The sequence below is a fragment of the Cyprinus carpio genome, chromosome A2, assembly GCF_018340385.1.
Source record: "Cyprinus carpio isolate SPL01 chromosome A2, ASM1834038v1, whole genome shotgun sequence".
NCBI lineage: Eukaryota > Metazoa > Chordata > Actinopteri > Cypriniformes > Cyprinidae > Cyprinus > Cyprinus carpio.
This window is the reverse complement of record NC_056573.1, coordinates 26600004-26616982: the sequence shown is the minus strand read 5'-3', so window position 1 is coordinate 26616982 and position 16979 is coordinate 26600004. Positions and strand designations below refer to the sequence as shown.

At 37.1% G+C, this 16979-nt stretch overlaps 1 protein-coding gene across 2 annotated transcripts; it reads left to right on the top strand.

Moving 5' to 3' along the window:
- Positions 1-687: 687 nt before the first annotated feature.
- Positions 688-11015, top strand: si:ch211-178n15.1. 2 transcript variants are annotated; one of them, XR_006153307.1, is made up of 3 exons: positions 688-1999; positions 3548-4223; positions 10127-11015. XR_006153307.1 is itself a non-coding variant. In XM_042713062.1 (3 exons), the coding sequence occupies exons 1-3, from the start codon at positions 1280-1282 to the stop codon at positions 10131-10133; spliced, it is 1245 nt and encodes a 414-aa protein (XP_042568996.1). In that variant the 5' UTR covers positions 696-1279; the 3' UTR covers positions 10134-11014. The 2 variants fall into 2 exon arrangements, 1 of the variants encoding a protein (XP_042568996.1); XM_042713062.1 differs by having other exon boundaries at positions 696-1999; positions 3548-4065; positions 10127-11014.
- Positions 11016-16979: the final 5964 nt, after the last annotated feature.

Here is a 16979-nt window from a genome sequence, read left to right as displayed (position 1 = left end):
TTAAGAAAATAAATGAAAATTAAAATCTAGCTGAAATAAAATAAATTATAAATAAGCATATTTTATTTCATTTTAATTAACATTAATTTTTATTTCAAGTAACATTTTTTTAATGGGTTTAGATAAAAATAATAACCCACACTCAACTTGTCACAAGACACAAATTCTAACAAGCAAACAAACATCAATGCATTTGGTTGTGTGCATAGTTCAAGACATTTCTTGAGATCTCTCTTAAACCTCTAGAGGAGACACACGTGAAATCACTGGGTTTTTCTCTCAGGAGAAACGTCTGAGAAGCAGGAGACGTCGAACAAAGTCTCTGTTTTCTCTCAGTAGCTGCCTGTGAGAATGACCATTATAAAGGAGGTGTCATTGCGGTTCCTGTTTCCAGTGGGAACTTCAGAGGAAAAACTAAAACCGAAAGTGTTTACTTCCAAATAAACTGGGATAATTTAGCAATATGTGAGCACTCTATAAACAGTGTGCGGTGTGTTTTTCATTAAACGTGTCACAAGATGTGAATCATGACAAACAGTGCCAGTATATCAGCTGACTAACATAAACAAACGGGACGGCGAAAGCGCATTCAGTCTTCTGACTCACATGGGCTTGTGGGAATCGAGTTATGCTGAAAATCCCCTTTTCTGGGGCCGAGCGTCTCTCTCTCTCTCTCTCTCTCTCTCTCTCTCTCGGTTTCTGGCTCATGTTAGATCCTGTCTGCTTCAGCAACGTCTGAAACCCCACCTCCTCCTGTCTCTCTCTCTCTCTCCCTCTCACCACTTCGTCTCAGGCGGCGTGGAATCCTGACTGTGTTTAATTGCTGAGTGGTAAGATCTGAGGGAAAGATCGGGAGCCGCTGCGTCTGTCAACGCTTTACGGGCCCCAACCCCGGGAGAGAGAGACAGGGAAGGTGTAGGAAGGAAGTGTTTGGAGTTTGGGAACGGGTGAGTTGGGGAATTCTTACGCAGTGGGGAGGTGAAGAAAGAGGTGAAACGCTGAAGTAAGACTTCAGAGTTGGAGGAAAAAAAGAGGGAGGGAAAGAAAAGAGGCCCACCGTTGGAGAAAGGGCAACAAGAGGGAAAAGTGGGAAAACAAAAGTAAGTTAGAAAAAGGAGGAAGGAAGGAAGGGGGAGGTGAGCGAAAAGTTAGAGAGGGAGAGAGAGAAAGAGAGTCAAACGCAGTGAACGAGAGGAGACGCAGATGAGAAAAACAGACGCTGTGGATGGCCTGGGTGGAGAGAGAACCAGTTGTTTTCTAAGTCGCCTTTCAGACTGGAATGCACTCAGAGAATTTGAGATTCCCGACGCCTTATTGCCAACTTTGCTTGCGACGCGCGCCGGGACCCGCCGACGGATCATGCCTGCATATGGAGTCCAGCATAGCCCCGTTCCCGAAGGAGTTGGGGTTGGAGCGTGCAGAGAGGACTGCAGCATCCCCAGCGTGGCAGGTTTACACCGAGGAGATCCGGCATCCGTTCTACAGGTGGGACTCGCCGTGCGTTCGAGAGATCTGGCAGGAGTGCGGATGTGTCCAGCGGTGGTATTACCCAGAGATGTTGCATCCCTTCAACGGCGACCATGTTTTGAAGGTCAGACGTCACCGGTGCCACCCATCCTACATCCAGGAGTGGGACAACGTTCATCAGTCTGAATACAATGGACACTGCGAGAGGAGACGAGTGTCGTTCCGGCATCACGAGGAACGACCTGAGACTGGCGGACAATTACACTGTAACGGGCCGAACTCTGGACAGGCGACTTTTTTCCCAACCGAGGTGCCCTCCAGCAAGTTGGGATGCTCCAGGGCACTCGGGAATGGGCTGCAGGTGAACGGACCACAGCGGGAAGTAAGGACGCCTCGGGGGGAAGAGGGTCTGGAGAAACATGGCAAGCAGAGGAAGAGCCAGGGAACAGTACGGGAACAGATCAAACATGTGGTCACGGAGCTCGAGGAAGTGCTGGGTGGTCTCAAACAGGTCCAGTTGGAGATGAAAGAGGTGAGGATAGAATAATAAATAGAGAGAGTGATGTTGATTGTTTAAGATCAAATATTAGGTCTTGAAAGTTTTAAAAGTATAGTCTATAGTTTTTTTTTCTGAAAGGGATAGTTCACCCAAAAATTAGTAAATTCTGTCATCATTTACTCATGAATGCATGAAAAAAACACAGAAATTTGAAGATTTTTCTTAAAGGGATCATCTAGCCAAAAATTTAAATTGTGTCACAATTTACTCACGAATGCAGAAAGAAAATTCAGAAATTCTATTATTTTTCTTAAAAGCATAGTTCACCCAACAATGAAACTTGTCATCATTTACTCATGAATGCATGGAAAAACTCACACATTGAACTATTTTTTTTTAAAGGAATACTTCATTCAATCAATAAAAACTATAAAAGAAGACATGAAGTAAGTTGGTACCTAAACAACACTGGACCCCACTGACTTACATAATATATGTACCAAAAAACTTCTGTTTCACAGAAGTCACACTGGTTTGGAATGATACATGGCCAAATGAGACGCTGTGAGTGACAGGCTAGACAGTTTTCTTCATGCATTCATATATAGTAAACATTCATATAATGAGATTTGTCACTGATTTGGGTTTCAGCATATTTGAGATGGGATTTAATAAGCACAGAGACTGGATAAGATCAAAACTTCATTCTGTTTAGCCAGTGGAAATATAATATCTGTGTTCTTAGCAAACATCTTTGTGATGAATCTATTCTGAAAACATCGTCTGAAAGCCTTCAGAACCCAAAATACACATCTGCCAGAAATGCACTGACAATTATATTCAGAGCTGGAAATATTCCATTGGAAGCTTTAATGTGACAAGGAAAATTGTATCTTCTGGAAGGAAAGGGGCCGGTCCTTAAATCCATCACAAAGGCTTGTTAAAAGAGAACTGAATCTTAAAATCAATACCTAAAGATAGCTCAATATGTGCAGACTGACATTAGCAATAATGGACTATGCAGGACGTAAGACATTAATTGAATTATTTAGATACGTTTCAATGGATGCATCAAGACTCCCATTAGATGTAAATGACTGCAGCAGGAAATAAAGTCAGTAGATTAATGCATCACAGTGAAGGAAGCCAAGAAAAAGTTATTTTTATGCTATATTAACCTGATGATGAACTGTGAGGATGTTTAGAACAAACTTTTCTGTGTTTAAATAGTTTCTGGTGTTTTAGCTTAATGTTCAGAGCAACTATTAGTCAGGCATTAGCAGTTTGACTTCTTAAGGTGATGCTTGACATGTCAACTTCTGACTCAGCCAATGGTGTGAGTTTAGGGGCGGGACTATGATTAATTATTATCAGACAGCTTTACGTAGAAGTGTCTGGGAAACCTGTTTGGAAACCACAGCACAGTTTACACACACACACACACATGCAAATGCAAAAAAGTGGTGTAAAGCACCTCCATTAGTGCTCTGCAAAATAAATAAATAAATAAATAAAAGTTTAGAATGACATGAAGGTGTGTAAATAATAACAGAATTTGTATTTTTTTTTTCTGTCTGTGAAGTTGTCCAAAAGATCGACATTCTAACGTCCAATATTGACCTTGGAGAAGACGAACCAAGTCTATCCAATGGACTGTTCCAAGATGCCACCAAAAGCAGTCAGTCTAGTGTTGTTGCATTGATCCACAATTCAAACGGCGAAGAGGACATGTCAACTTCCAATTCCTCTCTCGAACACAGCCCTGTCACTGTGGATTTAATTCACATTAACGGTCCTTTGCCGATGAGAAACCGCACAAGCCCATCACCTCCTGAGCAACGATCCGTTACTGTTCAGGATACAGGCAAACGAGTTGTGAAACAGAGCTCAGAGACTCAAAGGACAGCAAATGGAAACTGCCTACTGCATCAAACGGCAAGGAAAGCCCAATTGGAAAACCACAGACCCCCTGTAGCTCCAGTAGTGTGCACTAACTCCAATAAAACCCACCGGCCTCCACCTTACCCTCAGAACGGACAGGTGAAGATGAGGACCCCTCCCTATCCTGGAAAACATAAGATGCTCTCCTCCACCATAGTGTAAGGACACAAAACTAACTCGCTTTCACAGAAACCCAATCATCAGCAAAGAGGAAAACACACGCAAAAACATCACGCATACTCACAGATACATTGCACACATGCTTAATCGATTACCAAGTAATTCGTCCAAATGTTTCTTGGTGACAAAACTCGGGGTAAGTGGACACTACACATTCTTAGATAAATGGTCAGCATGTGCTCGCTGTGTTTATGTTTAATGCATGTGTGCATCTGCACTTCTAATCTCAAATTATCAGGTATTTATACACTACTGTTCAAAAGTTAGGGGGAAGACTTTTAATGCTTTTGAAAGAAGTCTTTTCTGCTCACTAAGGCTGCATATACTTGATTACAAAAACAGTAAAAACAGCAAAAATTGAGAAATATTATTACAATTTAAAATAAATGTTTTCTATTTGAATAAATTGTAAAATGTAATTTATTCCTGTGATGCAAAGCTGAATTTTCAGCATCATTACTCCAGTCTTAATTCAGTGCAACATGACCCTTCAGAGATTATTCTACTATGCTGATTTGCTGATCGAGAAACATTTCCGATTATTAACACAGTTGTGCTGCCGAATATTTTTGAGGATTTTAATATTTTGTGACATTATAAATATCTTTACTGTCACTTTTGATAAATGTAATGAATCCTTGCTGAATAAAAGTATTAATTTCTTACAAAAAATTGTACTGACCCCAAACTTTTCAGCAGTAGTGCTTCGCGTCGGGGTCCTGATCCCCCTGTCGGGGGTTTTTCTGCGATAACAACCGGCTGGGTGTACATTATCCCCTACTAATTTTACACATGCTGTCAACTATTATCTAAGTTGTTTTAAATTCATAAAAGGAGAAACATCTGAGACGACTCTGAGCTTTAAAAGAGCAACTTCCGATGGGTTTATTTCCCCAAAGTGCTGAAACATGTGCCACATCCATGTGCCTTTCAGGAAAAAAACTCTAGTCTCTAGTACAACAGACACTATAACCATGTGTTTTTTCTTAGTTATTATTTCCCAGAAAAGAAAAGCATGGTGGGGTCTGCCGGCATTGAATCATTTCCTTAAAAATAGAGACTGAGCCATTTGTGATGAAGACAGTCTACACAATGACTCAGTGTTAACAAGGCTAACTATGCGTCATGAAAGATGTCTTCCATCTGTTCCACAGCCTAACAGAGTGTCAGTACACTGAACTTGTTTCCTCAGATTACGGCGAGCTTTGTTGTTCGCCCTGCAGGCAGAGGAATGGTGTTGAACGCTGTGTGATTCAAAAACCGATCCCGCATGGCATTTTCTCAGATCTGAGGCCGAACATGACTTTGGGACAACTGTGCAGCTCTGTGTTGCTTTATCACACAGGAATTTAGGATACAATCAGGAACGTTTGATAAACATTCTATAAATGAAACTTCTATCCATGGTTGATTATATCGGGTCTTCTTTAGTTGTTGTTGAGGCACGATAAAAGTTTAAACACACAACTTTAAGGCAGGGATTTCTTGGAAAATCAACTTACGCGACTGTAGACTAAATGTAGATAATATTATGATGTCCATCAATTCATTATCTAGATTTATAGATGTCCTTAAGGAAACTTGAGAGATGCTTGGTTGTGCAAAACCAGCGGTTGCCAGGGCATTGATTTGTGGTTGCTAGGGTGTTTTCTGTGTGGATGGTTACAGGTTTAAATCCGCCCACCTACAAGTCTCTGTGATATTATCATCATCTCTAAATATGCAACCTAGGCTCATTGGAAAAAGATACCTATCCAATTCAATGCAGTTTCCAGCTGAAATGAACACTAGTGGCAATAAAACACTAACAACATTTAAGCCTTTTTGCATAAATTATCCATTACAGGGGCAGATTTTCAGAGACTAGAGACTTATTTTTGTTTCTTGCATAATATAATGTTCCGGGCTCAAAACACTTTTGACATGGTGCATGGTTTGTAAACAAATACATAATGTTTGCACCAAATTTTGCAGCTTTATTTATATGTATATCTTTTCTGTGTAAACTTACTTCATAGCTCACCTGGTACAATATTGCGCTTGCGATGTGAAGCGCTCGGGTACGAGTCACAAGAAAAGCTCAAAGACTTGTAAAGGCAAGCTAAAATGCCAAGCAAATGCATTTTTAATCACATTTTTGCTTTTGTTAAATCTATTGGTTAGGATTTAGTATAAGGTTTAGTTTAGGTTGTATGTTATTTTCAAATGCGATACAGCATTGACCTAGCATCACTCACTGAAAACTTCATTTACATACAACAAACAATACAATAACACATTGCCAGATTGTTCATGTGTTTTGGAGAAAACTGAATGCACTTTTGGTGCCACTCACTGGACATTTCACATTGAATGTGTCACGAAATATGCAGGAAGCTTTGTAATAGATCCATTTTGCAGGCATGTTTTACCAATAATATTATGTAAAAAATAATCACCAACATCATCCCTCCAACAAATGTAAGTGTAAGTGATTTTTTCACCATTTTATCAGGTGAAAATCATATTTCTAATCAATGAAGCAACAGCGCACAACAAGAGGACACAAGATTTTGATGTCTGGAGCATGCTCACATTGAGCTTTAATACCTCTGAAAAACCCCTGGCTTAGGTACTAGTTAAACTAAGCCATTTAGCTAGGACAGCTTGAATTTGACACTATTCCCTGACGTATTCGACATTCCTCTGGGGTTAAAGTTAAAATGTCAGATGTGAGAACAAAAGGAACTGATTTCTGCCTGCCGGGATGTGAAAGCAATAGTTACGGTTTGGCAGTAGAGGGTCATTGTCCTCTAGTGGAGGGTATGCATCTCTGCACTGTTGTTTTTTTTTTATAGTTTTCAGGTTGGCCCTTCCGTCTGGTTTTCATTAGAAACCACTTGGCTTAAGGCCTGACCGAATGAGGCAAGCTCGTACAATATTTGTGACGGTCAAATAAACAGGCATTTTCAGACATTGTTTACGATGATGGCCACCCACTAGCTGGGAGGGCAACAACTGCTGGGCTCAACACAAACTAGGAAGTAGGTGCATAACAGACAGCGTCACCCAAACACAGCGGATGTTTTCATAGACGTGTGTTTACAGAGAACGCCCACCCTTTGGTGCCTGTCATGTCATTCCAAACCTGAATAGCTTTCTTTATTCTGTGGAACAAGATGATTTATGATGATTTTGAAGAACATTTGGGTCCAAACAACAACCCCATTTACTCTCAGTGCATTAACAAAAAACACCAAAACATTTTAAAAATCTTTTTATGGCAGGAAAATTACAGAATTTTCATTTTTGGGTAAACTATACCTTTAAGTCTCATGTTTCTCATATCTTTCTCTTAAGAAAAAATGATGCTCTATAGACATTAAGTCAGAGATCTCAATGTGAACTCAAACCCATCAAGTTCTCATCAATCACTTTTATAGCTCTACAGTATATACTGTACTCTTACTTTATGGCAACTATTCACTCATTGCTGTCTATTTTTAAGGAATTTTCAGAGAAACGTGAGACAAAGTTGATACTTAAACCTTCCTGAAAGCTCTATTAAGTCACGTTAGGGATTAAAAAAAAAAAAAAAAAAAAAAAAAAAACTTTAAATAGACTTAAACCATCATAATCCTGCCCTGAACACAAGTATGACCTACTGTGTATTACTCAAATCAAGCTAAATTATATTTTCAGCTGGACTAGAGACATTAAAGTTCAATAATAAAGTCACATCAGCTTTAATATATTGTTCAAGCAAAAGCTATTTTAAGAACAATCATAAAATATAAATGTGTAGAAGACAGTTTTACTTTTGGGTAGGTGGATAATTACATCTGTCTGTGAGTGCTAAGATTTTGGCTTGAACTTTCTGGGGTGGCAGACAATTTGGACAAATGAGGGATGGAGCAATCATACAGTATGACGGCATGAAGTCTGCTCACATTGCAACTTATTCTGGCTACCAATTAAACGCCTCCTCTGTCTTAGTTAAAATGACCAACCACAGGTTTTTTTTTTTTGTTTGTTTTTTTGTGCTGTTTAGGGGCGGGATTATCAGAAAAAGATGGCACCACAATAATTGTCCAGAGTACAATATAAATAAATAAATAAATAAATAATGGTACAGAAGTCAGGTTGAAAGATGTATAAAAATGAAATAGTTTAAAAAACATGCAATAATTGTGTAAAGATTACTTATTTTCAACCTGGAGCCAGACATTCTCTCAAAATAATAATAATAATAATAATAATAAATATAGATTTTTATATTGTTTTATCCAACGTAAGGTCAATATTTCCCAGAATATAATATTAGAAAAAATACAATCATATGTCCAGGAGAAACAACCACGAATTGAACGGATCTTATTATGATTGTGATTTATCTTTCCTGTGATATGTACTTCAAAAATTTATACCAGAACCATACAGAAAAATTAGTTCTCGTTTAGAAGGGATTCATGCTGAACCCCTTATATTTTCATTTGCTTAAAAATATAACACCATAGCAACCACACAGCAACGATCCAGAACACTAGAAACCACATTGTAAAATAAAACATGTTCAAATATGCTAAATCACGATCACAGAGGCCTTGTTTACAAGCATCATGATTCGATCACAGATGAGAAACATCGCTGTTTCTCAAATATAACTGAATTTTAATCAAAGTACAAACATGGTGTTTCGAGTGAAATATAGAGTATTTAATGGCTTAATTTACCTGTGTAAAGTGAACTTCGGATGTGATTCACATGATCTGATATCAGTCATGCTGAAGTCTTGTGTATATTAAGGCGCTTAATCCAAATGTTTTATTCAGGCCGTTATTTTCCGTTAAGGCTGCACAAGTTAGCGGGAAATTTCAAATCCCTTGTTTTTGCGCTCTGGTTGATTGACAGGTGAGTAGGCGGTGCTTCGCGACACATCTACTACTGTGATAAATGTGATTTTAGTGATTCGAACGCAAAACATGTAGGCTAAGTCCTAGTTTTCCATTTAGTTCTCTCCAACTGTAATCAGTTAACGATTCAAAAATACAAGTCATGCAGAACTGCCGTTATAATCACTGAAACTGAGAAATGAATCACTTTTTTAAATAGTAGTCTATGTGCGCTTTGTGGTTTATCAAGACGAGCGCGCAAAATTCAGTGAACGCGCACACTCAACAATACTCTGGCATTTTCAGCGTTGACTAATCTGAACGCATCTGATTGGCCAATGCATTTATAAACTCAACAGAAACGTGCGTTTGGTTAAATAAAAGGCTTTTAAAAAGCCATCTGAGGCTTCATTTCATTTGAACTACAACAGCCATATTATATTTAGATTAATGATGGAGGGCAATTTTTGCCCCTTTATCTTGAATTTGTGGGGCATTTTTGGTGACATTTTTGCCCTCCTTAATTTCTGACCCCTTGATTGTAATCAGACAGTCGGCCTACTTTATTATTCCTTAAACTGAATAGTTGTGTAGCTATGTCCAAACCAGAGTGCATACAGTCAGTCTTCTCTGTTGCTTCATCTATTAAAAGTGTTTCCAATCAACAGCCTACACTAGAGTCACCATAAAGACAGCACACTGTTGCATTAGGAAACTCATGTCCAATCAGATCTACTGTCCTCAACACGGAGCCAAGCTGAGCGTATAAATTAGAGTAATAATAAATCACCCTGATAAGCCAGAACAATCTTGGCATTAGAACACTGGAGACTAAACTGCATTGTATTATTTTAACACATATAACGTGGGCCAGTCAGGTTTGTAAAAGCAACAGCTATGCCAAGGACAAGTCAGAGGTAGAGAAGCACCTAGTGTCGTATCGTCATGCTCATCTTCTGTAATTATTGCTGATTAGCTCTTTTAAAATGTTTGTCGGCAGCTCTTCTTTTCTCTGATCTGGGCTCTGCTCCAGCGTTCTCTTATAGCATCGATCAACGCGCTTTGAAAGGGACATCTGTCTAATGAAGATGCCCGTGGCTTGTGACCCTGTCTGTGATGGGCGAGACGTGAGAGTGCACTATGTAATGAAAATCTTTTTATTACACAGGGACTGATGCCACACAACCCAGCTGACTCACACCGGAGGACGGAGAATCCCGGGCCGAGGGGCAGTGACTATATTTCCCATGGAAAACTCCAGAAACATCTCAAAGCCCTCTTTCTCTCTCACACCCCTGCTGAAAAAAAAAGCTAGTTTGGACCAGCTTAAAGTCACCATGAAATGGCATTCGCAGCTCAGATTTACTTACTTCATGTGGTTGGAGGGGCTGGGTCAAAAAGCAAGAGGGATTTGTGATGTCAGCTGAAAAGGAAAGTCGTTTCAGAGGCGGAGCAAGTTGTTACATTTTGTTGAAAGATTATGAAAACAAGCATTTTTAAAAATAAGAATAATGTGCATCAAGGAATTTTAAACAAACAGGAAAGTAAATGGGTCAGTTTTAACTTCATGTTGTTTTAAAGACACCATGGAATCCGTTCTTTTATTTTTTGCAAATATATGCATTTAAAATGCATGGCGTTTCCCTCTAGGCAATCAGTCCAAAAATATGGACTATGCATAGACTAGACCAGTGGTTCTCAATTCTGGGCAATAGCAACTGCATGGCAACAATCTAAAAAGCCAGACACAACATAACACTTTAGTAACTGTATAACAACACCTTAGCAACTGCATAGCAACAATCTAAAAAGCCACTCACAACATAACACTTTAGTAACTGTATAACAACACCTTAGCAACTGCATAGCAACAATCTAAAAAGCCACTCACAACATAACACTTTAGTAACTGTATAACAACACCTCAGCAACTGCATAGCAACATTCTAAAAAGCCACTCACAACACCTTAGCAACTGCATAGCAACATTCTAAAAAGCCAGACACAACATAACACCTTAGCAACTGCATAGCAACATTCTAAAAAGCCACTCACAACACCTTAGCAACTGCATAGCAACAATCTAAAAAGCCACTCACAACACCTTAGCAACTGCAAAGCAAAACAAACTGTAATTTAAAAGTGCTAAACTGAGTGATAAATGTCTGTTTGAGATATTTAATATGAAAACAAACAAAACTGCTCATATTATTTTCCTCATCCAAAATGTTAGTAGGAAGTGACAGGAATGTATTTATTTTGAAAGCCTTCTCTTGGCTTTTGTCAGCTAAGTACAGTTTTTCATGGCTGTGACATTAACTAAAGACTATTGGGTATTTTAAAAAGGCACCAGTCTTTCATTATGTCCCGCCCCAACTTCCTGTTTCAATAGGAAATATGTCAACACAGGAAAGAAATCTGAGCTCATCAAACCATTTCATGGGACTTTAACTGGTTTAGATGGACACAGTGCTGGTGTGTCACAGGCACAAGCGGGTTAAACTGGTTGTTTTTGAAGGCAGACCAGTGTATTATCGTGAAAGGTCCCAAAACATGCTGGTTACTTAGTCTGACTGAACTAGTTTAGCTGGTCAAGGGTCAGTTTTGGGTCATTTCAGCAGGGCCTCTCTCTCTCTCAAGCTGCTCTGTGTAAACCTTTTGGAACGAGCTGCCCTTCTTAACTACCCTGTGACCTGATATCTGCGTGTTTCTCCTTTAAAAGGAACACAACCAAGGAATAAGCTGCTTTAGGTTGGAAATTTATGACTTTATAATAGGGCCTTGAGCTCTCAGATATATGCAAACTAACGCCAGTGCTCATGTAGATCTGAAAGACTGTGACTACCCAGCTAATGAGAATATGTTCTAAGAACGTTTTGCTAACCAGTGTTGGGGAAAGTTACTTTTGAAAGTAATGCATAACAATAATGCCTTGCCGTAACTGCATTCTTAGTTACTTTTTATGGAAAGTATTGCATTTTAGTACTTTTGTGTTACTTTTTGTCACCTGGGCTGGGCTTGCTTAATTTGATATATATATATATATATATATATATATATATATATATATATATATATATATATATATATATATATATATATATATATATATAATATATATATATATATATTATATATATAGGCAACTGTAAGGGCCTATATGTATTTGAAAATGTAACACCAATATTTAATTGTAAATTTAAAAGTAATGCATTACTTTACTAGTTACTTGAAAAGGTAATCCGATTACTTGTAATGTATTACCCCAGCACTATTGCTAACGTTCCCATTAAGTACTGAAACCGTTATTGCTGAATGTTCTCTGAACATTTTTTAACGTTACTGGACAAACATTTGTTCATAACCTTCCTTGTTAGCTGGGTAGACAATTGAAATGCCTAAAAAGAGGAAGTGTTTTCTGAATATTGTTATTATTGCTATTATTATTCAGACCAAAGATTAAAATGATTTTTTTGTTCAGGGAGGCTGAAGGATCTAGAATTATGTTAAGCTTAAGCTAATAAACATTAACATTGCCTCAAAGGCAGCTCATAAAACCACTTCAAAGAGGTTTACAGCTAAGATATCAGATAGAAACAGAGTTTATACTTCTGGATTAACGTATAAGTGCAGTGTTGCAGCTGTGGACTGGAATTATTTAATCAGTATTAAAGCCAGTATTAGCCATCTTTATAGACTGTTGCTATCATTTAGTGGCATTTTCACTCTGTGGCCAACAGAGGGCGCTTCAGACCACACAACGACAGGAAGGTGACGCCAGGGACACGTGAATGTCTTATAAATGTGTACAGCTCACATTAAATAAAACATTAAGTGTTTAAATTATATTCACAAGTGAGTTCTGATCTTATAAACAAAATAAATAAAATGAATTTATAATTTCTAAACATTTCTGATTTTTGAAATATGAATGGTATAATAATGATTTCTGAAGGATCATGTGACACTGAAGACTGGAGTAATGATGCTGAAAATTCAGCTTTGATCACAGGAATAAATTCATTTTATATTCAAATATATTCAAATAGAAAACAGTTATTTTAAATTGTAATAATATTTCACAATATAACAGTTTTTGATATGTAATTTAAATCAAATATCTGCAGCTTTGGTGAGCAGAAGAGACTTCTTTCAAAATCATTAAAAAATCTTTCCGATCTAAAACTTTTGAATGGTATTCTAATACTATTGACACTCTACATTTTTTTTTTGGTTTTGGCCCTTTCCCTAATGGCTTTCTCACATTCAGCATTTGTACATGACAGTATTACTCCAGTCAGATTAATATTTGCAATATAATTTAGAGCTCTATATGGGACAGCTGACAGCGTCTGTGTCCCTGTTTATTTAAATCTTGTCTGAGAGTTTCCTCACTTCTCTGCATGCATCTGTTCAGGGGGTGAATGCATTATATCTTTTTATAACATTATTAAGAGATATATACATCATAAAACAAAAATCCAACGGCTTTGTATGTCATTCAGCATCTGAAAGCCTATAAAGGGAACATGCCGGGTCATATTTAATGCCTAAATCAAGGAAAATTATTTTATTTTATTTCATTTTTACTTTGTTTTATATTTTGCATTTTCATGAAAATGTAACAAATTCTCCACAAATGGCCATAATTGTAATGCATAAAAAAATCTTATTTGTCTTACTGTAATGTAATATATTTAAATAGTAAAAATATATTTAATTTGTGAAGTATTCACAGATCATGGAAGTATTTTTCTGCTGTCTTTAATTTATGCTTTTTCCAATATAAAATATATATAAAAATATATAATATATATATAAAAAATATAAAAAATATAATATAAAAATATAAAAAAAAAATATATATAAAAATGCTAAAATAAAAAAAAAAAATAACAACAAAAATAACAAAATGTTTATTTAATGGGAAAACTTGCTTAATTGTCCTTTAAAAAAATAAAAAGAACAATAATAATAATACATTTTCATGTCATGCTTCTTTATTTTCTTGTATTTAAAAAATAAATAAATAAAAAATAAAAAAATAAACTTTGATTTGGGGGTAAAATGTGACCTGGACAAAGTGGACATGTTTTCATGTGATTAATTTTTTCATTATCATATACATTTTCCTAAGCCCTCATGCACAACTGATTTAGAGCAGCATGTAATGTGCTTTAGATATTCATCTTATTAATCACAGTTCACTGGTCTTTAGCACAGAAAATGATCTGATGGCTGATGTCCTGTCATGACGTGGGAACCTCTGATTCTTGAGTCAAACTCAGTCTGCTGGACTCCAGGCGGAGTGGACATATATTGAGCGTGGGTAACTCGTTCAGTGACCCGTCTCTTCTCTCGCCTGGCTCCTGAAAGACAAATGGCGTGCAGGTTAACGGGTGTGTTCCTCGTGACTAGCCGCTAAGTGACTGTGGTTTAGCCGAGTGCACAAGGGCAGTCAAACACAGTCATTATTCTTGGCCTGAGCTGCTGACTAAACAGCACAGATGCATTACTTCTACTCATACATAAAGACAAGCAAGCATGCCTTAATATATGAAAAACTGCTGCAGTAAATCAAAATCACTTGTGTGTTTGTTTCTTTTAACTTCTTAAAACATCTACACAGCTGATGAGAAGCAGCCCATAAAAAGGTTTAGAGCAAATGGAGCAAATGTCCTACCAAGAAAACAACAACAACAAAAACAAGACAAAAAAAAAAAAAAAAAAAAAACTGAGGAAGATATTTAGTTTTTGCAGCTTATGCAACATGGATTTAAAGGGATGGTTCCAAACCTGTGTGAGTTTCTGTCTTCTGTTGAACACACAAGAAGATATTTTGAAGAATGTGGATAACCAAACAGTTTCTGGTCCCCATTAACTTCCGTAGTGCTTTTGTGTTCAACAGAAGAAAGAAACTCATACAAGTTTAACTTGAGGGTGAGTAAACGAAGCATTTAAAGGCCAGGCAATTATTGCACGGATCTATAATTATCTGTGATAATTTCTGTAATAATGCAGGCTTTTTGCGGATGTTGATGATGGCACGTCAGACAGCGACTCTGACCAAAAACAACACACGTAAAAATAAACATCCATTCAAACAGCAAACAAGGAACCTGCCATCTAAGAAAAATACGAACCTGTGAGCGCTTATGAATTATTGAAGCCTTCAAAATAAGTTAAGAATAAGTAAAGAAAGTTGTCTCAGTCTTTACCTTACAGAAAATTTACAAAATGAGAGTGCAAACATTTAAAGCAGCAGATGACAAAACAGTGGCGCGCACTTATAATAAACAGAACGTTATTGTGGATTGGTGTAGATGCTAACATAGTTATAGTTATCATTTTTTACTGTACGGGCCTTTACTGTATGACTAAAGACTCATCTTAAATCTTCTGAGACTGATGCTCAAATCATACCTGAGAGCAAATCAGAAACAAATTGATGGAGGAATAGAGGGAGGAGAAAGAAAGAGAAGGAAAAAGTGAGTGAAGGGATGAAAGGCAGGAGATGAAGAGGTCTGTTAGATGACAGAGATGTGTGAAGTGTCTCAGAGCGGCTACAAAGAGACGGACAGAGATGTGAAAGAAAGCTGGAAGATGATGTGATGATCTCTCTCTCTTTCTCTCTCTCTCTATTCTCTGTGTGGTGTTGTTGGTAGTGTGTTGCTAAGCTGCACTTTGATTTGACTGGAAAGTAATAAGCATAAAATACACAAATATTGAGTATAAATGATAGGGCTACACAATTATGACAAAAATCACAATAGTCGATTATTCCCTTGAAATTGTAATTGCATTTATTGATTACGATTACCACAACTTACATTAACTGAATGATGTTTATACCTTTGTTTGAAGTAGCTGCTGCATGCCATATTTTTATATAAAAATAAAAAGCTGAAACAACAAGCTGGAACAAGCTTTTATTTCTTATATTAAGCCTCAAATGTCAACTATATTGGATATGCATGGTATTATAATGTCATACTAAAACTAGAATTAAAACAATGGAAAAACCCTTAAGAGAACATGTAGAAAAAACATCATATAACATAATAATAATAAGATAATAACAACATAATAATATGCAGAATAACATAAGTGGACTTTGATTAATTAATTGCCGCTTTGAACAATTATGTAATTTTGGCATCTATTATTGTAATCACGATTAGAAATTCGATTAATTGTGCAGCCCTAATAAATTTTATATATTATATATATAATAGGATACTACTGCTCACCATCACCAAGGCTTCTTTTATTTGATTAAAAATACAGTGAATACAGTAATATTGTGAAATATTATTACAATTTAAAATAATATTGTAAAATGTAATTTATTGCTGTGATCAAAGTTGGATTTTCAGCATCATTACTCCAGTATTTTTAAAAACTTTAATTTTATAGTTATCGTTAGTGTGAATGTGCCTGTACTTTTGAATGGTAGTGTATATTCATGTTTATGTCCTAAATCAGTAGTCATGTCAGCATTTCTCAGTGAAAACATCCTGAGAGTCCAGACAAACACACAGAGGTTCAGCTGGAAATATCTGAAGGACGTCTGAAGTGAAGAAGTGCTCTGACTGGCCTGATTTCTGAATCACAGTCCCGGTGCGGTTCTGAGGGAAACCACCACTGCATTTCTGGGTTTCCTTCACACACACAAGCTTCTGACCAACTCTGCTCACACACTTCCATCTGCAAACACAAACTACTCTCCAAATTATAAGAAGCAGACACAGAAACTCACACACATTGTGCACGTTTCCTCTCACGTCAGACAACGACACATATTTGCTCAGAATGAGCACCTGATGTCATTCTCACTCACCCTACATCTTTTCGGGCCACACCTGTGTGAAGAGGAAGAGGTAAACATCCTGAAGAGCAGACAGCACAACTACTTCCTCTTTGGTCTCAACTCGACTCGACCAAAAGCATTAGTGAGCTGCAGCAACTGTAAATAGTTTGAAAGCTCTTTAACATTTTAAATACGATCAAAATAAAAAAAT